The sequence below is a fragment of the Balaenoptera musculus genome, chromosome 14 (assembly GCF_009873245.2).
Source record: "Balaenoptera musculus isolate JJ_BM4_2016_0621 chromosome 14, mBalMus1.pri.v3, whole genome shotgun sequence".
Taxonomy (NCBI): Eukaryota; Metazoa; Chordata; class Mammalia; order Artiodactyla; family Balaenopteridae; genus Balaenoptera; species Balaenoptera musculus.
In genome coordinates, this window is record NC_045798.1 from 72507873 (window position 1) to 72530315 (window position 22443).

Genomic DNA, 22443 nt, shown 5'->3' on the forward strand with positions numbered 1-22443 from the left:
GAAGAGACAAAATAAAACATCTAAAAGTATTCCGAGGTCCCTGCTGCTAATTTCTTGGTTGGCATACTGCTCTGAGGACCCTTCACTGTATTGATTTAATTAATGTATAGAGCAATGGATTGAAAGAGGCCAGAAAAGCTGGATAGGTTAATATGAGAAAGAGCAGAAAGCTGACCTCCAATCAAGATGGCTCCAGAAGTTCACTTTTGAAATCCCTCTGTACCAAATGTATAGCTATGATGGATTAAACATACAAATAGAAAACCAACAAGGCATAACTAGGCTCAAGAAAGATAGATATCGTTGTGGACAAGTAATGGAATAGAAATGCAATGATCTGGGCTAAAACCAATAGTTGCTTTCCAGAAGTAGGCTTTGGCTCCTATGAACAAAGAGGACTTAAAATATGTAATGAATAGCGCTTAAGGCCAGGAGCTAGTTTATGGCTTCCTCGGTTCCTGGAAGGACATGGAAAGAGTATGAATACATTGCTATTCAGTTAAAATTGAGGTTGTATTATTAAAGGAGTAGAGGAAAACGGATGCTCACTGTGTGACTTGTACTGTTAACCGTAATAGAAAACAATGAAAAGTGAGCTGCGTTCAATCTGGGAACCTAGAAATAAAGCAAAGAGAAAGAGAGAACGGAGAGAAAACCTAAAGGAAGTGGGAGAAATAATAAAAATAACAGCAGAAATTAGTGAAATAGAAAGCTGAAGCAGTAAGATCAAAACCACAGTATTTTTGGAAATCTGATAAAATATATATTTCTAGAAAAACTGATTAAGAAAGGCATGAAAAATAATATTAGAGAAGGCACAGGGAAATAATACTTAAAAGGATTCATAGCAACTGATACAACTGAGATTTTTAAATCATAGAGAACACTCTACATAACTTCAGACCAATACATTTAAAAACTTAGATGAAAGGGGTAATTCTAAAACTATAAGCTATCCAAAATGATTCAAGAAGAAACAGAAAATCAAGCCAAATAACTATGTGTTACAGAAAATGAATTCATAATAAAAAATATTCCTTCTTCCACCCTTGCACCTTCCCTGCGCCTGCATCCCCTGCTCCCTGACTTCAGAAGGGGAGCATCCTGAGACACAGGCCCTGATCATTTTAGAGGAGAATTGTCATCTAACTTCAAGAATTCTTTAACTGTTTTCAAAGAATTGGGGAGTGAAAGTTAACCCAGTTTTGGAGGCTTGTATTATATTGCTACCAAGACCCAACAAGAATAGTACATGAAAAGAAAATCATAGTTCAATCTTGCCTATGGGCATAAAGTCAAAAAACTCTATTAGCAAATTTAGTTCAGAGTCTGTCTATTGGCCTGTTTACCTACCTACCTACCTACTTATCTATCTATTGATCTCCATTCATCTATGTACTCTGAGTTTACCCCTGGAATGCAAGCATAGTTCAAGGCCAGAAAATATACATTTCAGGTAACATTGATATGATTATATAATAGATAGATAAAAATTATTTGATAAGGTCAGGATCATGGTGACCTCCAGGGCAAGAAGGAGGTGTAGTAAAGTCAAGACACAATCCATGGTAGGCTTTAGTTATATCCACATTAGTTAATTACTTTTAAAAATCTGAAGCACCTATGGAAAACATTAAGATTTTACAAAGTTGCTTGTGTACATGTATATTTCATGATATTCTTTATATATTCTCAGTGTAATTCTTTTGATGCTTGTGATATCGTATAATAAATATCAAACAAAAAATAAAAGGTAGACCACTTACAGAAACAAGTAGAACTGGAAAAGGGTAGGACTGAACAAAAGACCAAATCTTGGGAGCATTTGAGAGAATGAATGAGGTGTAGTTACCTTAGAGAAAGGTTGGGAAAATTAATTTTAAGAAGTAGTGTTACGTGTTAAGAATGTAATTCCCCATTACCTATTTACTGATACTTTAATAAAGATTTGAAATTGTTCTCCATTATGTTTTGGGTGTCATGCTGGTATTTCTTCTGCATGTGAAATTATACTGAGCTTTGCCCAGGTTGTGAGCGCTTCTTCAAACAGCTGGTTGGGCGTCTACGTTCTGGTCCATCTGGACAAAGTATACATCCTTTGCCTTCCTCTTACTGTCCATCTCTCTTATTTCCTGGCAAACTTCCACTTATCTTCTGAGTTTTAAATTCAGCATTTCCTCCTTTGTGGACAGGCTCTCCTTTTGTATGTACTAGTGAGCTTCTTGAGAACCTGGACTACTTATTTTCCTGTTTGCAATTCCCTGGCCCAGAGTAGGTGCTCAATAAATATTTGTAGTTAGTGGGCAAATTAATAAATGAGTTAGCAATATTTTCTTAAAAAGAGCTTTATTTAGATATGATTTATATTCCATAAAATTCATCCTTTAAAATGTAGAATCCAGCGATTCTTAGTATATTTGGAGTTGTGCAGATATCATAATCTAATTTTAGAAGTTTTTCATCTCAAAAACCTAGTACTCATTAGCCATCATTAACCATTTCACCTCGGTCCCAGTCTACTTTCTGTCTATATAGATTTGCCTATTCTGGACATTTCATGTAAATGGAATTACACAACAACACATGGTCCTTTGTGACTGGCTTTTTTCCCTTAGCATAGTGTTTTCAAGGTCATCCATATTGCAGCATGTATTAATGCTTCATTCTTTTTTATTGCTGAATAATATTTTATTGGATGGGTGTAACACATTTTGTTTAGCCGTTTATCAGCTGATGGACTTTTGAGTTGTTTCTACTTTTTGGATCTTATGAATAATGCTGCTATGGACATTCATGTACAAGTCTTTATGTGTACGTTTGTTTTCACTCCTCTTGGGTAGATACCTAGGAGTGGGATTGCTGGCCATATGTTATAACTCTAACTGCCAAACTATTTTCCAAAGTATGAATAGTTGTATCATTGTACATTGCCACCAGCAATGCATGAGAGTTTCAGTTTCTGTACAGACTCAACAATACATGTCATGGTCTGTCCTTTTAATTGCAGCCATTCTAGTAGATGTGAAGTGGTATCTCACTGTGGTTTTGATTTCCATTTTTCTAATGACCAATGATGTTGAGCAGCTTTAATATGCATATTGGTCATTCATATATCTTTGGAGAAGTATCTATTTAAATTGGTTGCTCATTTTAAAAGTTGGATTTTCTTAATATTGAGTTGTAAGGAGCGGTCCTTAAGTATTCTGGATACAATCCCTTATTAGATATATAATTTGACAATATTTTCTCTCAGTCTGTATGTTCTTTTTACTTTCCTGATTATGTCATTTGAAGCTCAAAAGTTTTTAATACTGAAGTTCAATTTAAAAAATTTTTTTAAATTACTCATGCTTTTGCTATAATATCTAAGAAATCATTGTCTAACCCAAGATCATAAAAAAATATACATCTATTTTTTTTTCTGTAAGTTATTTAATTTTAGCTCTTATATTTAGGACTGTAATCCATTTTGAGCTGATTTTCTTACATGGTGAGAGGTAGAAATCCAAATTCATTCTTTTGCACATGGAAAACCAGTTGTTCCAGTGCCATTTGTTGAAAAGCCTGTTCATTCCTGAGAGACCAATCTGGAATGTGTTTCTTATCATATGTATTGATAGTCTTTTAATTTCTATTCTTATGTTTTGGTTTTCAGGTTGCTTATCAAGTGTCCCACAAATGAAAAAAATTTCCACATCTTATGAGGAAAGACGGAAGCAAGCTACTGCTATTGTTTTACTAGGAGTAATAGGAGCTGAATTTGGTGCAGAAATTGAACCTCCTAAACTGCTGACCAGACCTCGAAGCTCTAGTCAAATTCCTGAGGGATTTGGTTTGACTAGTGGTGGATCCAACTACTCACTGGCCAGACATACTTGTAAGTTAAAAATTCCTAACGCCGACCTATTGCTTCTCAGTACATATTACCTGTTAACAGAATCTCAGAATATTGAACATATCCTGAGTTTTAGCTCAGATAGAATGCTTAAATGAAATTGGAAAACAGCACAATCTTTTTGGCACATTACCCTGTAGTTATAGTTCTGGGACTTTTTTTTAAAAGTTAAAACATGGTCTTTTAAATGCTTTTCTTAAAATAACACATTTCTGAGCTTTGTGTTTCCACATTTTGGTCAAGACTTTAGCCAAAACTTCTAACTTCTAAAATAATTTCCGAAAAACTATGCATCTTGTCCTGAATGTGATTTGAAAAGTCAGGGGTGGAAGACCAATTTTTTATTTTAAAAAAAAATGTGTGTGTGTGTGTGTGTGTGTGTGTATGTGGATAAATATATATGTATGTATTTTAAAGAACGTGAATGAGGAACTACGAATTACTTCTGTAATTTAAAAAGTATTCCAATAACATTATTCCAATAATGACTAAAAAATTACATTCAGAGCTCAAAGGGTTTGTGTCATATTGCTACTTTTGGTTCTGTGGTTGGTATGTTAATAATAGGTAAGGGTATTTTATAATGAGGTCTTTTGGTCCTTTAGTGTCAGAACTCCCTTAGGTAAGGACAGAATGTTACTACCATATTGCAGAATCATTTCTAACAAATGTGCCATCTTAACTACCAAATATAATCCTACCGAATATATCAAGATATTCTTTGTAGCATAAATTGCAATGTGTTCTTTTGGGGTTTTGGCTTTTAAGCAAGGGGAAAAGATATAGGCTACTTTGTTAGTTGTGACAGCAGAGAAGTTCACTAGATCATTGTCACATACTTTTGCTGAGAAACCAAGGAGCCATATTGGTGGCTTTATTATTGAAGCCCTTTTATAGACTTAGCTGCCTGCCTGCTCCTCCCTCCCCACCCGACCCCAACCCCTTTTTAGATTCTTAATCCAACAAATACGTATTAGTGGTTGGTAATCTCTTGATCTCCGTTTGACATTGCGAATCAGGGAGTAATAATAGGAATACCACCACCACCAATAATAAAGCAACCACGTAATTCTTTTGAGCATGATTTTAAGCTCTTTACACGCACTAACTCACTTAATCCTCACAATAACCCTATAAAGTGGGTTGTTCCTCAATTATCTCCATTTTACACATAAGGCTAATCGAGCACAGAGAGGTTTCGTTAACCTGGCTGAGATCGTTCCTCCAGGAAATGGCAGTTTTTGTCTTAACAGTTTGTTGGTTCTAGAGCTCATGCTTTTGACCATTGTGTAAACTGCTACTGCTCAATGGTTTCTGGTTGAAAAGGGTTTAATGACTAACATGTGCTATTAGTTTATAATCTAAAAAACACTTTCTTTTCTATCTCTTCGTTTGATCATCAAAACAGATGATCATCAAAATAGAAATGAAGATTTCTTCAAAGTAGCTCAGCCAAAATTTAGTAAAACCTGAATTTGAACTCAAGCTTCTTGCGACCTGAAAACCCACGCTCTTCCCATTTTCCACCCGGGCACGTCCACTTCCCCTCTCCTGCAGAGGCCTCTTCAGCTTTTCCCAAGTTCTTCAGGTTCCCTGTTTTCCATTCATAAAACCCTGCTCAAATCTCACCTTCTCTACCAAGGGCTCTTTAATGGGCCCAACCTTTCTGTGTCACTCCAGACAGCCTAGGACTTATATAGAGAGAGCCTTATTTAGAATCTTGACATTAGAATACTAGAGGTTAGTGAAACCTTGACATGATTTAGTCCGGTGGCTTTCAAACTTTTTTGTTCACCATCTCTCTAATGAGTATCAAGAAATGTCTAATCCCTTGCACATTTTTATATTGACAGCTAAAACTTTTTTTTTTTTAACATCTTTATTGGAGTATAATTGCTTTACAATGGTGTGTTAGTTTCTGCTTTATAACAAAGTGAATCAGCTATATGTATACATATATCCCCATATCTCCTCCCTCTTGCATCTCCCTCCCACCATCCCTATCCCACCCCTCTAGGTGGTCACAAAGCACTGAGCTGATCTCCCTGTGCTATGCAGCTGCTTCCCACTAGCTATCTATTTTACATTTGGTAGTGTATATATGTCCATGCCATGCTCTCACTTCGTCCCAGCTTCCCCTTCCCCCTCTCCATGTCCTCAAGTCCATTCTCTATGTCTGCGTCTTTATTCCTGTCCTGCCCCTAGGTTCATCAGAACCATGTTTTTTTTGTTTTTTTGTTTTTTTTTTTTTAGATTCCATATATATGTGTTAGCGTACGGTATTTGTTTTTCTCTTTCTGACTTACTTCACTCTGTATGACAGTTGCTAGGTCCATCCACCTCACTACAAATAACTCAATTTCATTTCTTTTTATGGCTGAGTAATATTCCATTGTATATATGTGCCACATCTTCTTTATCCATTCATCTGTCGATGGACACTTAGGTTGCTTCCATGTCCTGGCTATTGTAAACAGAGCTGCAGTGAACATTGTAGTACATGACTCTTTTCGAATTATGGTTTTCTCAGGGTATATGCCCAGTAGTGGGATTGCTGGGTCGTATGATAGTTCCATTTTTAGTTTTTTAAGGAACCTCCATACTGTTCTCCATAGTGTGACAGCTAAAACTTTTTAATAGTAAGTTTAAACATTTGTAAAAGATATAATTTTGAGGATATTGTGAATATTGACATTTAAAAATAAAACTATTGTTCTTTTAAATATATTCAGTAGAATATTTGGCATAACTGTTTGATATCCATCATCATCCATTAAAAAAACTGCATGACAGACTTCCCTTTAAATGTCAGACATCTTACATCCTTGATTATTTTCCTTGAAGAGAGAAAATTTCTACCCTCCCAGTTTTAGCCAAGGTGTTAATTTGCATATTTAGCATCCCAAAATCAATTCCTTTAAACTAACTGTGCCTTAAAACTACGTGTGCTTACAAAACTATGTGTCCCTTGAAAAGTTTTAAGATGCTCCCTTTTGAAGGGATTACTTATTTTGAAGGCTACTGATTTAGTCCAACATGTTTTATATAATATTTCAACAGCATTCATTTGTATTTTATATTTTCCTGCAAGGAAAGTAAACATAAATGTTGTTTCTCTGGAATTTTCATATAGCTTAATATCTTAGTATCTGTATATAAATGTAGGAACATCATAAATAATGAATCGCTGACTGATTTTCATCCAAGCCGTTGGCTGGTTGCTAGGCAGATTAGTTTACACCACATTATCTTAGTTATCTAGACTAATACTGTTATTGTCTGTTTTCTAACCACAGTTTATATAAAATTCTGATATTCATGAATTTGCTTCTGTATGTCTTTTCTTTTGACTTATAGTTTCATCTGCAAATTGTTACTGCTGTAACTAGAAAAAGAGGAAATGGGTTAGGTGAAAAGAGGCAATTTTTAAAAAGCTATAGCCCAGTAGAAATAGAGATTTTTCAAAGAAGCCCTAGGAATTGATAAAAGAACCAAAGGGTCTTAGTACTGCTCTTCGGTTTATTAAAATTCAGGGAGCTGAACTACAGTAAAGGGGTCCCAAAGCCTGTTTCTGACGTGCCGGAAACCCTGGGCTGAACTGTGCTGTGGAGGGACTTTTGCCTGGGGCTACCTCAGCTTTCCCAGGCAAGGGAAATAAAATTTACCCAAACATTCAAAATAGTGCAGACTTTTGGAACCAAGTTTGTTCTTTGAGCACCTTGGATAAAGAATGTAGAAGTAGATAGGGCAGAAGGTAATGTTTCTTAGCAAATAATATTTATAATTACTTCATTGTGACAAAAGACAGATTCTGAGAGGTTTCTTAGCAAGCAGAAATCATATATAAAAATGAATAATGTAGTACCTATTGGAACAAGTTCAAAATGTATAAAATGTCCGCGATATTTTCCTCTTATTATGGTTGCCCTATTTTATTTTAATAATTTTAAAGTATTTTCAAGATACTCATGAGTTTCTTTCAACTTCCATCCCATTGTCCTATCTTTTCCTCAAAGGTCTTAGATTCCTTGGTGGTAGATTTGCGTACCACAGGGATTTTTAAGAATTGGGATGTCTTGATTAAATTTATGTTTATCAGTTTAAATCTTGCTCTCTTTTTAAAAAATTTTTTTTATTATTTGAAATCTATAGATGGTTTATTTTATTTTTTTAATTTTTTGTCCATGCCATGGGGCATGTGGGATCTTAGTTCCCCGACCAGGGATTGAACCCATGCCCCCTGCATTGGGCGCATGAAGTCCCAACCACTGGACCACCAGGGAAGTCCCACATCTTGCTCTCTTGATTGGAAACAGTCAGATGTCTAAATGTTCTGTGTGTTACTTGGGCTCTTTTCAGTCAGTTCTGTGTAATATTAACCTGCTATAATGTTAACCTGCCAGAAGTTACTGTAGGTATTGCTATGATATTTGTTTATGTGGCATTTAGAATGTATTGCTACCATTAAATATTTAGTCTTTATGGCATCCTATTGAATGAGATAATAATCATTATCCTCATTCTGAGATAAGGCCATTAAGATACAATATTTTTTGAAGTTTAATTGCTGCAGTTCTAGCCTTCCTCGTAAAGCCATTCTGTGAAAACTCATAATGTAGTCAAATTCCAATTATCCACATTGATGGGGAGGGCGGGGAGAGACACTGATGCCTAATTCAAAAGTCATACATAGTTTTATAATACATTTTATACTTATGTTGGAATATATATGAATCTTTTGTGGGTGTTACATTTTACATAAAGTGTCAAAATCACATATTGAAGACAAAGCTGAAGGACTCTGGAGATTAAGAGGCCTAGACCAGGCTACTCTGTGACCTTGTACTCTTGGGAAGCAAAGCGACCCTCGGGGTTGCAGTTTCCTCTTGTATAAAATAAAGAGCAGGAACTGTTCTGTCTTTAAAGCCCCTTTCGGTCCAATTAGTCTCTGCGTCTGAAGTGAAATGGAAAACATCCCAGGAAATTTCCCTTCTTCATCTTCCCAGTTTCCTCTCCATGTAGGGATGGATGCCTTCTTGTGTCTCATCAACTCAACTTCAATAGGGACCTTCCTTAATTTTTATTCCAATCCACAAATTAGGCATTGTTAAGAATATTTTAGGGAATTATGTATAATGTTACCTTTTAGATCTTTTGGTTCATTCTTTCATTTGGTCTCTTCTGCTCATTTTATAATTGTGGAATGATGCTGGCACATCTGTAGTAGATCCCATTTTGATCTCTCATTAGCTTTCTGACTTTGGGCAAGTGTCGTAACTTCCCTAGGCAGCCGACTCTGAGACAGACTTGTGTGTGGGAGTATCCTTGGGATCAGTACCTTGAGGGAGTGAAAGAGGCAGGGTTGGGCAGGGGGAGAAGTTGAATTGCATTTCAATTGCCTAGAAAGCTTCAATGACCTTGGGAACTCTGGAGCTGGGATAGACTTTGGACTTGTTCTGAATTGAGTCTAAGGCCTCAGCCTTCAAGTCCCATGTCATTCAGTCATTGGATCGGCGGTGCCCTGAGGAAGGGGTGTGACCTTGGGTGAGGCAGCTCTTTTCATCCTGGGGCAAATCCCACAGAAGGAATCAGCTGAGTCTTTTCAGCCCTGAACAGCAGCAGGAGCTTGGGGAGTGATTGCTTCCATCGTGGAGGGGAGGAGATGGGCAGCCTCTCCAGGCTTCCGCTCAGCATGTTACTCATTCCTGTGTGTCCCAGCTCCCCCTTATGTCCACAGACGTGGAGAGAGGCACCACCATTTATTTAACACACTGTTTATTCCAAGTCCCTATGTATCTCTTGTTACCCTGCAAGACAGATATTTTATCCAACATGAGGCACATTAATAATAGCTGATTCCTGAGCGTTTACTCTGTGCCAGGCATTTTGCTATGCTCTTTACATGTATTATCTTATTTAATCTTCAAAACATATCAATTAAACACTATTACCATTTATCAGATGAGGACACTGAAGCTTTGCTCAGTACTCACTGAACATTGATGAAGTTGGATTAAGCTTTCTTCTTGCAGACAGTAAATTGAAGGCATAGGTCAAACATTTTAACATCATACTGCTAAAAAGTGTCAGGCCTGGACTTGAACACTTGTCTTCCAAATCTAAATCAGTGTATGTTCACCATTTCTCACAGTTGTCTTGTGTTATAAACAAGTGAGATTCAGAAGTGGTGCTGCACAAAAGAGGGGCATGTCAGCAAGCAGCAGCTCACCTGGAAATTGGAGCACTGTTGAATCATTTGTTTAGGGATCTGCTGCTGCCACAGAGGGATAAACATGTACAAAATCCACATCCCCATACTTACGAAATGGTTTGCATCTATGTTGTGAAATATTTAGAATAGAGAAAGAAAATGAATTTTTTCCCTGCAGTGGGTCTTTAGGAATTCTACAATGTCAGGGTTCTTCAGCTGGCTGAGGTGCACGGTGTCACTGATGTTACCTGGAAAATGCTATGTTTATGTGCACTTGCATTTCTGTTCTGGAAAAAAGTTCCAGATTCCATTCAATTCTCAAGAGACAGTCACTAAAATAAAAACAGTTAAGAACCCCAAGAGTTTGTTGGAATAAATGGCTTCTTTGTTATTATGATTTTTTAAAACAAGATAGAGTTATCTTCCTCTTGATTAGTTCAGTTGTAATACCACCAAATGGAAGCCTCAGTTAGATGTTGTCTCAGGAATGTTTAAATTCTGTGAAACCTGTATTTAGAGTTTTACATTATTCTGGTGCTGTGCTTGATTTTACTTTGTTGTGGTCTACTGTCGTGAAAATGATCCCCCATATACTTTGTGTACTTTCTAACCATTCATGTTTTATTTAATGACTATATTAATATTGGTTGAAGTTGATGTAATAATGAATTTATTTCCTACATTTTAAGGTGAGAAAGTTAAGCCAAATCTCAGGTGTTTTATTCAGCAAGATTGGGACCAAGTCACTGAATTGCAATTAATAACAAAACTAGCAGTGGTGGCAAGTTATGAAAAAAAGCAGCAACAATGATGAAGAAAGCATTGTTGCATTTGCAAGGATAAGCAGTGACCAAAAAAAATGTATCTTTTCACTGGTCACACAAAAGCCATCAGATGGTGTTGCTGAGCTGCCGCTTCGGCCATATAGTTTGCATTTCCATTTGCTTTCCCTTGTGTGTCTAACCTGGCCTTCCAGGCACCTGCAAGGGAACCTGCCTCCCTGCCTGGCTTCCTACCCCACTGTCCACCTCATTCTCTCTTCTCATTGTCCTAACTCAGCATTCCCTGTTCTTTACTGCCACTTCTCGCTTGTAATTTTACCTTTGAAAATCATCCTGGTCCAGATGCCACTTGACTTGCATTGCCATCACATCTTCAGTGTTTAGAACTGTAATTCTTCATTCTGGCTATGCTCTAAAATCATATGTAGAATGTTTTAAAAATGCATGTGTCTGAGCCTCACCCTGGAGTTCCTATTCAGAAAGTCAGGGGTGGGGTTTGGGCATCTATGTTATTTTTAAAGCTTCATATGTGATTTTCATCTGTAGCCAGAATAGAGGAACCCAGTAGAATATAGAGTCCTTCACAGTTATTTTACATTGAGTGTTCTATGGTAGTTCTGGTCACTAAACTACCTTAATGCACAAATTGTAATTTTCTTTATATTTTAAATTGGAAGAGGTAGTGGGAACTAATCAGAGTGAATAAGTGACATTTATATTACTCTCAGGGCTAATTCTTTAGGTAGTTCAGCCTTTTTATTGGAATTTCATTATTCTGGATTGCTTGGGTTTGAATCTTGAATCACTACTCACTAGCTGTGTGGCCTTAAATGCTTTTGCCTGTTTCTTTAACTAAAAAATAGGAATAATAATATCACTTACCTCACAGAGTGAGTACTATGAGGATAAGTAAATTAGCGTATGCAAAGCACTTTGAAAAGTGCCTGACATATAAGTGTTAGTTGAACGTTAGTTATTATTATCGTTACCAGAATCGTGTATAGAAGAATAAAGAAAGGAAATACATCTGCTATGTATTGGGACATTTATATGTGTATAGACCACTTTTTAAAATCTTCCTAAGAATCTTATAAGGTAGGTATTACTGTCAGCATTTTATATATGAGTGAACTGATACACTTAAAAATTAGGTAACTTCCTTAAGGTTATCTGTCTTATAAAGGATATGAATCCAGATGCAATTTGCCCCCAAAGCCCATGATATTATATTCTACAATACATACTGATTCCTACTGTTTGTGGTAATCTATATTAGTTCCCAGAGGACTTATATAAAAATGCAGTTTTCTTTGTCCATATTATTATACATGTGTTGAAATAAAACACCAAATATTTTTGTAATTATTTATTTGTACTCTTATGTATTTATATATTATTTACTTAGATGAATTTCTACATATTTATTACCTGTTTCTCATTTTAACCACATCAACATACTAAGCTCAGATCAAATGGGAAATTTCACTACTCTTGTTTTTACTTATAAATAATTTATGTTGTTTAACAGCTTTATCGTTTTAACTGAGATCTGACACTTGCATTACAGACCCTGTTTGGTGATGTAATCCCATCCTTGTTCTCCAAAAATAGTTTTAGTTTGCAACTCTTTTTGTTAATTTGCTACACTATGGGTTTTAGGTTCCTCTTCCATAAAACGAGTAAGTTGGACAAGGTTATTTCTAAGGCCACTTCCATCTAAAAGTACACAGTTCTGTGAAATTATTAAAGTGATTTATTATTATTCTAACTATAGAGCTTGTGTTTTTTACTGCCACTTGAACTTGCTATCTTACTTTCATTGTTCTTTACCAGTTGTTTTTCTGCTTTTAAAGGTTCTAATATTCCACTGCTATGCCATGTTTGAAGCTGAGCATCTTTAAAGTATTTTTTTGCCATCCCTCCTTATGGGTACCTCATATCAGCATACCAGGCTACAGTTATTTCCACAAAACTCATTTCCCACACGTGTCCGGCTTTGTGGACTTGTGTTATGTTGATGTAGTTGTACTCTAGACCACAGGCCAGCAAACCATAGCTATGAATCAACCCTCGCCCCCTGCCTATTTTTTTCAAATAAAATTTTATTGGAACCCAGCTGCACCTACTTGTTTACATACTGTTTGGCATTTCACACTACAACAGCAGTAGTTGCTATAGAGATTGTATGGCCTACAAAGCCAACAATATTTATTATCTGGCTGTTTACAGAAAAAAATTTGCCAACCTTCCTGTACATTATTTGAAACATTTGTTAGTGGTCCTTTCTGTTAGTGGTCCATTTAATATACAAAAGGGCTTTGAGGTGACTTTGTTAAAAATATTTCAGTAGCTAAATATAACATCTGTGGTACTCTGAGATCTATATCCTTATAAGAATGTAGTACAAAGGCATTATACCAATTTTTTGGTCTAGAATGTAATGCAGCATTGGTATAAGTCTCTGCTAACCATCTAATATATATACTAGTTACCTTGATTGAGTTGCAGATTCAGTGACAGGTTTTAGCATTGTATTGCTAATGGCAACCCCCCTCCCCCTTTTATTTTGCATAAGACTTTCTTATATCTGATATTTAAATAACCTTGGTCTGAAGTTTTCTGACAGCTCTGCAGAATGGTTCCTTCACATTTGTATGTCCTATATATGTGTGCTCCAGGGTTGCTGTAATTAACATATTTAATTCTGTAAGTTCAAACAATTTTATATCAATACCATTCCAAATAAAATACCAATAGGGTCTTTGTTATTGTTTTTTGTTATTGAACTTGACAAGCTGATTCTCAAATTTATATGATAAGACAATGAACTAAGAAAAGCCATGACATTTCTAAAGACGAAGAACAAGGTGGAGGGATTTCCCTTACTTATATCAAAAGTTATTATAAATTTATAGCAATTATTATAGTGTTATCTTCGTGAAGAACAGACCAATAGACCTATGGAACAGAATAGACAGCACAGAAATGGTTCTATGTATACATAGGAATTTGACCCTTTATAGATCTAGCATTGTAGATCAGTGAAATAAGGGATAGACTTTTTGATACATGGTATACTTACCATTGGCTATTCATAAGGAAGAATAATGAAATTGGATCCCTCTTGCCCATCATAGCCAAAAAAATCAATTCTATATAGATTTAAAGACTTAAATATGAAAGCTAAAACAATAATACTTTAAAAAGATGATATAGGAAAACCTGGCCTTGGAATGGGGAACAATTCTGTAAACAGGTGTCAGAAAGCCCAACCAAATAATAAAGACAATGGGTAAATTCAACTACATTAAAATTAGAAACTTCTATAATCAACAGTACCTTTTAGAAAGTAAAAAGTAAAGCCACAAAGAGGAAAAAGGTATTTATCACACAGGTCACTGACAAGAGATTGTTAAGCGCACACACACACACACAGACACACAACTGAGTAAGAAAAAGACAAATGCAGAGCAGAAAAACGGATAAAGGTTGAAAAAGCACTTCACAAAAGGAAATAAGAATGGCTAATAAACCTATAAAAAAATGGTAAGTCTTATTATAAGGGAAATGCAAATTAAAAGCCAAATGAACTGTCATTTCTCATCTACCAAACTGAAAGCTTGAAGTCTGACGTTATCAAATATCTGTGAGCATTAGGAGCAAGTAGAACTCTTTTACACTTACTGTGGAGGGTAAATTGGTTTCAGCACTTTGGAAAGCAACTGGGTGTACTATCCTATGAGTGTACTCTATTTTTGCATTGTCTAGAAAAACTTCTCTATGTGCGAAGTAAATATTTTCTCCCGTTCTGTGGATTGTCTTTTGATTACCTTAACAGTGTGTTTCAAAGAACACAATTTTCTGATTTCAGTGAAGTACAGATTATCAGTTATTTTGTTTTATACTTCATGCTTTTTATATTCTAAGAAATATTTGCCTACTCCAAAGTCTCAAAGATTTTTTTTTTCCCTTTGTCTTTTTCTGGAAGTTTTAGCTTTTGCATTTAGCTTTGTGCTCTGGTTTGAATTAATTTTTGAGTATGATGTGACATCGGGTTAATTTTTTAAACATATATATACAGAAATTTAATTCTAGCAACACTTGTTGAAAATGGTTTTTCCTTTTTGCCCCTATTCAGTTGCCTTTTTTGAAAATAAATTAATCCTAGATGTTTGGGTTTATTTTTAGACCGTCTCCTCTCCTTCATTAATCTATATGTCTGTTGACTAATACCATGCTATCTTGATGACTTCAGCTTTCAAGTAAGTTCTGAAATTAGGTAGAAGGCTTCCAACTTAGTTCTTCTGTTATAAAATTGCTTTGGCTATAGTGACCATGCTGTACGTTATATCTGCATGACTTATATATCACTGGACGTTTGTACCTTTTGACCTCCTTCACCCATTTCACCCATCCCCCGCCCCCTGTATTGTCATTTTTTGTACCAAGTTGTTTATTTTTATACAGTGGGTACTTTTTACATGTTATTTTTTTTTTTTAGTTTATTGTTATTTATACTTTCTGGTTCTTTGTAGTAGGACATTTATAATTTTTACGTAGTCATATATTCAGTCTTTACCTCTGTTACTGAAACAAAAAATGGATATTAATGTGTACATTTTCATTGAATTTTGTAGTAAACAGTATGTATTCAAGGGTTCAAAATTATAGTGACTGAGGTAACTCTCACTGTTACAAATGAGGAAAGGGAAAATGCTAGAATGAATCTTGAGCTAACAGTGTGAACTCATGGTTTTTAATATACATACAGAAATAAATATAGCTCTGTGTGTATGTGTTGGTTAGTATGTATACAATGTCTCCTTTCTCTGGCCACTTAAGGGCTTGGGAACAGTGACATCCCAGTAGCAATGTGCATACCCAGAGCTCAGATATTGATTCTAAATATCATTCTCTTAATAAAAGGATTCTAAATATCGTTCTCTTAATAAAAGGAACCAGGACTCCTTGGAAGAGCGGTTGGTTCTAGGGCTGGGGCAGGGGAAGTACAAGATGAACCCATAACATCTGCAGTGTCAAAAAATCAGGAAGGGCTTAAAATGAATGGGGGCATGCCTATCATAAGGATATGGGAGCTCCTGCAGGTGCTTCCAATAGCCAAAACTGAGCTGATTTGAGCAACAAAATAAATGATATATTTTGTGGAATTATAACACATAGAACAAAATAAATGCCCTTGAGTCCATACTGATATAAATCAGTCAATCAGTCAGTTGAGGAGAAGGGACAGCTCTTACAAAAGACTTTTAGTTAATAAATGTAGAAGGAACGAGGGAAATACAAAATCTCCATTAGGCAAATACAGGAGTAATAACTGTCACAGGCAAAATCCACTGGTGGTTGCTAAAATCAGTATATTAACACAGCCTTAAAGTATCTCCTCCTAAGACATTATCAATTACAAAGGGAAATTGGCTTTCTCCACTGTAATTGGTTACCATGACCAAGTGATCAAGGTGAACCTTGTCAGTAATAAGACATATAGACAGCATTCTCCCCCTGATATGATACATTGAGAAGGACACAATATCACTTTTGTGGTATTCCAGCCAAAAATGCATGGCCTTAATCTAAATGTGAGAAAACATCAGGTTGAGAGACATTTTCCGAAATGACCAGTATTCATCAAAAGTCATGAAAGGCAAGGTTAAGTATGTGAAATTGTCTGTCACAGATTGGAGGAGACTTTATAAAGAGACACAATAACTAAATACAATGTGAGACCCTGGAGTGAATACTGGAAGAGGAAAAGGTCATTGGAAAATTCAAATAAAGTCTGTAGTTCAGGCAATAATAGTCCATCAATACATACATATATTTTTAATCTTTTTTTTTTAAAGTATTTTATTTTTGGCTGCGTTAGGTCTTCGTTGTTGCACGCAGGCTTTCTCTAGTTGTGGCGAGCAGGGGCTACTCTTCATTGTGGTGCGTAGGCTTCTCGTGACAGTGGCTTCTCTTGTTACGGAGCCCGGGCTGTAGGTGTCCGGGCTTCAGTGGTTGTGGCACGCGGGCTCAGTAGTTGTAGTGCGTGGGCTCAGTAGTTGTGGCTTGTGGGCTCTAGAGCGCAGGCTCAGTAGTTGTGGTGCATGGGCTTAGTTGCTCCTCAGCATGCGGGATCTTCCCTGACCAGGGCTCAAACCCGTGTCCCCTGCATTGGCAGGCGGATTCTTAACCACTGCACCTCCAGGGGAGCCCTAGTCCACCAATGTTAATTTCCTAGTTTTGGTAGTCATGCAGTGGTTATATAAGTTGTTGACATAAGAGAAAGCTGGGTGAAGGATATGTGTGATTTCCCTTTCCTAGTTACGTAACTTATCTATAAGCCTAAAGTTATTTCAAAATAAAAAGTTTTTAAAAAGCAGTTTTTCCTAGGTGGTAGTATAAAGATAGATTCGTATTTTATAGTAGTATAAGTGCTACTGTATTTTAAAGTAGCTGAGGGTGCTCAGAATTGGGCATTGCAATTTTACTTTTCTATGGCTCCCATCCCCAGTATCCCTCTCCCGCCACCCCAATTTCCAAGTGTGTTATACAACCCATGGATAGAAGGTTTACTACAGTTTTGTTCATAGCTTTAAAAATAAAAGCATAATGATTAGACATTCTTAACATATATCATTGTATTAATAGGTAGGCTTTGGAAGACAAAGCAAATTTTTTCACATTTAGTTTTACTCCATGTCCATTAAATACCAATGCTTCTTACTTACAAGTCAATGTTTAACTAGATGTGTTTTTCGCTGGGGTGCTACATGAAATTAAGTTGAAGGAAAATATCAGAGTAAATATTTCCATACTCTGAATTTTGTTTATTGCTAGTCATAGGAAAAAAGGAAAAAAATCTTTTTTAAGTTCTTATATTAGAGATGCAATAATGTGTTTCTAAGGTATTGTGCTACATTTCTGAAATTTTTAAGGCATCTTCTGTTTTCACATTTACAGTTTTTCTTCTGCTCGTGGCTGAACAATTAATTGTTGTGTTCCTTGAACCTACATTTAGGGAAGCTGCCCATGGAAATTAGGGCCCAGTACAGCATGCCTCTCATTCATTAACTTCAGTTTTGTGTTTTACTGTTAAAAATGTCGTTCTAAATTGTGCAAGTTAGAAACTGATCTTGAACCATATCCAGTGTGTAATAAATACATGCTTTCTGTGTTAACAATTTCTGATCATAATATACTATTTAAGAATAAATGAGTGTTTCATTTCCGTTGAAAAGGTGCTGACACGTTGATAAACAAGCATTTTGAGAAATAATCTATGAGAATTCAATATATGCTTTAAGTTTTGAATTGTGTGTGTGTGCCTAAGTGATGTTTGTCTGATTTAGCCCCCAAACCTCTTGATTTTCTCCTGTAAGCAAGTGGGATTAAAGTCATGATTTATAAATGATCTCTGAATTGAACTCAACATATATAAAAAGTAGACATTACTTAGTTTTGTGAATGGCATTTTGATTGAGTAATTCTTTTAGTCATTTATATTTTTACTGTTATCAGAAATTTCATCCCTAGATTAAATTGGGCTGGACATTGGAGAGCTCTCCTGGTGTCTGAAATGTGCTACTTCCAATTATGTGAAGAAAGGAGGAAGTAGAATCTTCTTGAAGACTATCAAAGCTGCATAGGAGCTTCCATCCCAGAAGTAAAAGCAGTTACTTTGACACAGTGTGATGTTGGTTCCTGATCATTCTTGAAGGGAGATGGGAAAGAAGGGAGGTATATCAGTCAGGAGACAGAAACCACATCAGTTATCTGAACAGGAAAATGATGAAGGATTGCTTATAGTAGGAAGTGTTTAACTATTAAAAGAGGTATAAGAGACTCTTAGCAGTCCAGGAGCATGTGCAAAATATCAGCCAGCTATCACCTCATCTGGGTGAGGTAAAATGCATAATAAAGGAATTAAAGACCAGGAGAGGCCCTCCTTCAGTGTGGCTACAAGGGAAACACCCCGCCTGTGGATGGTGAAGAAACTTGCCAAAGGGCATGGGCACAAGTGACCTGCTGTTGCTTGAGAGTGTGGGCAGCTTGGAGGTGGTCCTGAGGTTCCCGGAGGGCTGAGAGCTCCTCTGAAGCAGCCCACTGTTGCTGGAGGGCACGGGCTGGTCTATCTCCTGGGAGCAGTCTGCCATTTTCTGGGGGTTGGGCAGAGCTGCTTGAGAGGGAGTGGTCTTCCTCTTGCAGGATCACTCTGTTGACCTCTATTGACAAAGCTTATCATTCTGCCAACTGGCAAAGGAGATGTTCACAGAGTCTAACTCCAGGATTACAGAGTGGGGTATAGGGGGGGTGGGGGAGGGTGACAACCATGGATTTGGAGCTGAGATACTATAAATTGATAACTGGCCCAGAAGGATTAATTTATTGTTATAATTCTAAGATACAGTATCATAAGTCAGAACTTTCAAATAACTATAATTTCATTCTCTGCTTGGTGCTTTATGATGAGCTAATTATGTTTTGCATAACTATTTTTTAGTTGACTCATTATAGTATTATTTTATGTTTTCAGAGACTGACCAAAAAATTGTTCTCTACTTTGTTTCTTCTTTCTGAGAAGTACCCTTATCCTAGCTGTAATAGATCTCTAGGCAGTGTAGTCACATAGCTACTGACAGGAGTAGGTTTAAAACAAAACTAGACCTGGCCTCAAAAATCTGAACTCTGCCTGTGTGTGGTAAGCACAACTAACCCCATTTTGCATTTACGGATAAATAAACGATGCTTGGCAACTGTTGCCCCCAAATTTGCATTTCAGTGGCCTAGTAATGTCCCATCACTTACCCACTACTTCCCAGGGATGTTAGTGATAAGGAATAATTAATGACTTGTTAACAAGATGAGATCTTTGATTATAATGTACAATAGATGTACAAATTCTATATTTAACTTTTATTTGCCTTTTAATTGCTATGGATTTCTGGGTCTGCTACTAGCTACTTTATCAGACTGAAGAAATGGTTCCTATAATCTCTTATCCTCAGTCCCAGTGGACATTACAATGTATTTTCTCCGAAATAGAAAAGGCAGTCCAGTTCCATCATGTGTTGTAAAATGTCGCACAGCCATCCATTTAAGCCACAGTCGTCATTTCACTGGGACAGCATTCTGGGAGTTCAGAAAGAATAAAAATGGCAAGCCGATGATTTACTAGTGCTTTCGTGTTGAATGGTTTAAAGGGGGAATGCTACTGGCAGGTGGAGGATTCTTAGGACTTTTAAACACTAGAAAAGAATTTTGGGCCAAGAGAAGGTAATGTATTAAGCCCGAGCTCATTTAAAATTCTACTTTGTCTGACTGACCATTAAGTTACAGAGCGCTCTGCTCCAGATGTCTCCACTCTCAGTTCTGTGACCTCCCAGAGCTTCATAAGGCCATTGGCTAGAGCGGAACAGGCCACTCTGCTTCTGGGAAGAGAAGAGTTCTGGGCAGTAGCACAAGTCCTAAAATATTGATGTGCCCACTGCTAAAGTACAGCAATATTATATGATTATATGCAGTATGTCATTCAAGCTGTTTTCATTGCCCAGAAAGCATTATGCTGAACCTATAGGTTGTCAATCAAGTTAATTTTGGTAACTGCAAAACAGAGTTTGCCTTTGTGGACATCTATATAAGACATGTATGCATAGTTATATAATGTACTTTTTCAATGGATGTAAAAGACTGAAAAGTTGCTGTCTTTCGTATTTAGTGCCTCCCTTAAAACTTGTATAAATAGTCACCCAGGTGCACAAAGATGGAAGCCTGTGTGACTCTTCTCTTTAAAGGCGTATGTTGCTGGTATAGTGATAGTAAGGACTAGGAAGTATCAATTATTATCTTGTATCTCATGAGTTGCCATTCTTGAAAGTCAGAGATGGTCAAATATTGGCAATTTCATATGGTTCAACCTAATACCAAAGTATCATCTCTGCTATGATATAGAAGAGCGCCAAGTCATTAAAGCAAATTATGTAAGCCAGAACTTAAATTAACAACCACTTGTTATTAGAAATTGATGACAGGCAGCGACAGAAATGATGTCTAGGAAAGTATTCAATAAAACTGAGTGATAAAAAAAAAAAAAAAAAACTGAGTGATATATGACTCAGTCTGTACGGCAGCAGCAGAAGTGAGGTGTGATCCTCATCACGGTATTGGCAGAAAATATTTTGGTCAACAGATTTTTCAGTCTCTGAACAATGAGTTTTTTGCCTAGGATTATATAAATCCTTGCACATAAATCATTTGCTTATGTGGTTGCCTTCCTGACATACCTAGCACAGCAGATTTTTGTTTCTAAACTCTTTGCTGCCTTTCTGACTTTTAAATATCAAGGTGATTGCCCCTTGGTGACATTGTACACTAGTGCCTAGGGTGGCGCTTTTGTTTCATACTTAATGACAGCCTTGCCTAAAAAGGTATTAGAAAGTACCTCATCCATCCACCTTTGAGACTGTGCATTTTCTATTGGTCTACTTTTATATCCTAATATTTTCTAAAAATGAGAGCCACTGAGGTTTTTCAGTTTTGTGAACGAAATGGTAATTAGTTTGATATTATTTTTAATAATCTTCATATCTTGTGGTAAGATGTATTTGTTCTTTTGAAAGTTGAGCTGGGTAATGAGTATCCATTAGTAGAACAGTGGCCAGTTGACTTGTTTGTTTTTCCATTATTAGTGAAAGTTGGATTTTGGGTTGTTCAATCAACCTCAAGACAATTGCGATGGACAGGGGAAGACCTCAGTGCCATCTCACTGGTGAGAAGCCGTCGCAGTTTCCAATTATCCACATAGGAATTTATTTAAACATTTTGATTGCGACCTAGTCTGATTCAACTTTACTGTAGTTCACAATATATTTAAATTACAGTGAGCCATCCATAGAACTCCTTAGTAATGATTCACAACTTCCATTTAAAGTGCAGCTAATACACTGTTTATAAGTTAATGGGTTGATACTTATCTTGAATATGAAAATGCAAAGACTAATTTTTAATGCAGTGGGATTTTTCAAAAGCTCAGCTATTAATGAACTTATTAATTAGAAGTGTTTTGCACTTAATCACTTACAAACATGGTAACATTAACCTCACTTTTGGGCAATGATGTGTTTTTCATGGCCTTTTGATTCCAAGATACTCAGATGCTTTTACATGGGGGCGTTATCATATTTTTACAAAACATACCATGTGGAAAGTAGAGATTGGCAGTTATTCCCACCTCTCACATGTGGAAACCAAGATAAGTAATGTAGTTCATTCCTGACAGAAAGGAACAATCTAGTATGCAGAGTCTTTTGTTCTCAATTATGATTATTACATGACTGTGTAAAAGTTCATGTTTGAATGTGTTATCTTACTGAGGAAACTTCACTTTCAAATATCCTTTTCTTTAGCTTCTTCTCTCAAAATGCCAGAATCTTCATGTTATTGTTGTCTCTAGATGAACTAAAAAATGTTTTAAAATTTTAAATTGTTTTATAGAACAGTGGGAAGATTGGGAGGGATGGAGCAGGTTGAAGTAGATATTAGGGCAAAGATTCTGA

General features: G+C 36.3%; 1 protein-coding gene across 4 annotated transcripts in view; it reads left to right on the forward strand.

The window, feature by feature from the left end:
* WDR7 (WD repeat domain 7) overlaps positions 1-22443 on the forward strand; it is a 354664-nt gene that overhangs the window by 199083 nt on the left and 133138 nt on the right. For all 4 annotated transcript variants that reach the window (XM_036874819.1, XM_036874818.1, XM_036874817.1 and 1 more), the window contains one exon: positions 3656-3877. In XM_036874819.1, coding sequence (XP_036730714.1) covers positions 3656-3877 — 222 coding nt within the window. The remainder of the gene's footprint in view (positions 1-3655; positions 3878-22443) is intronic.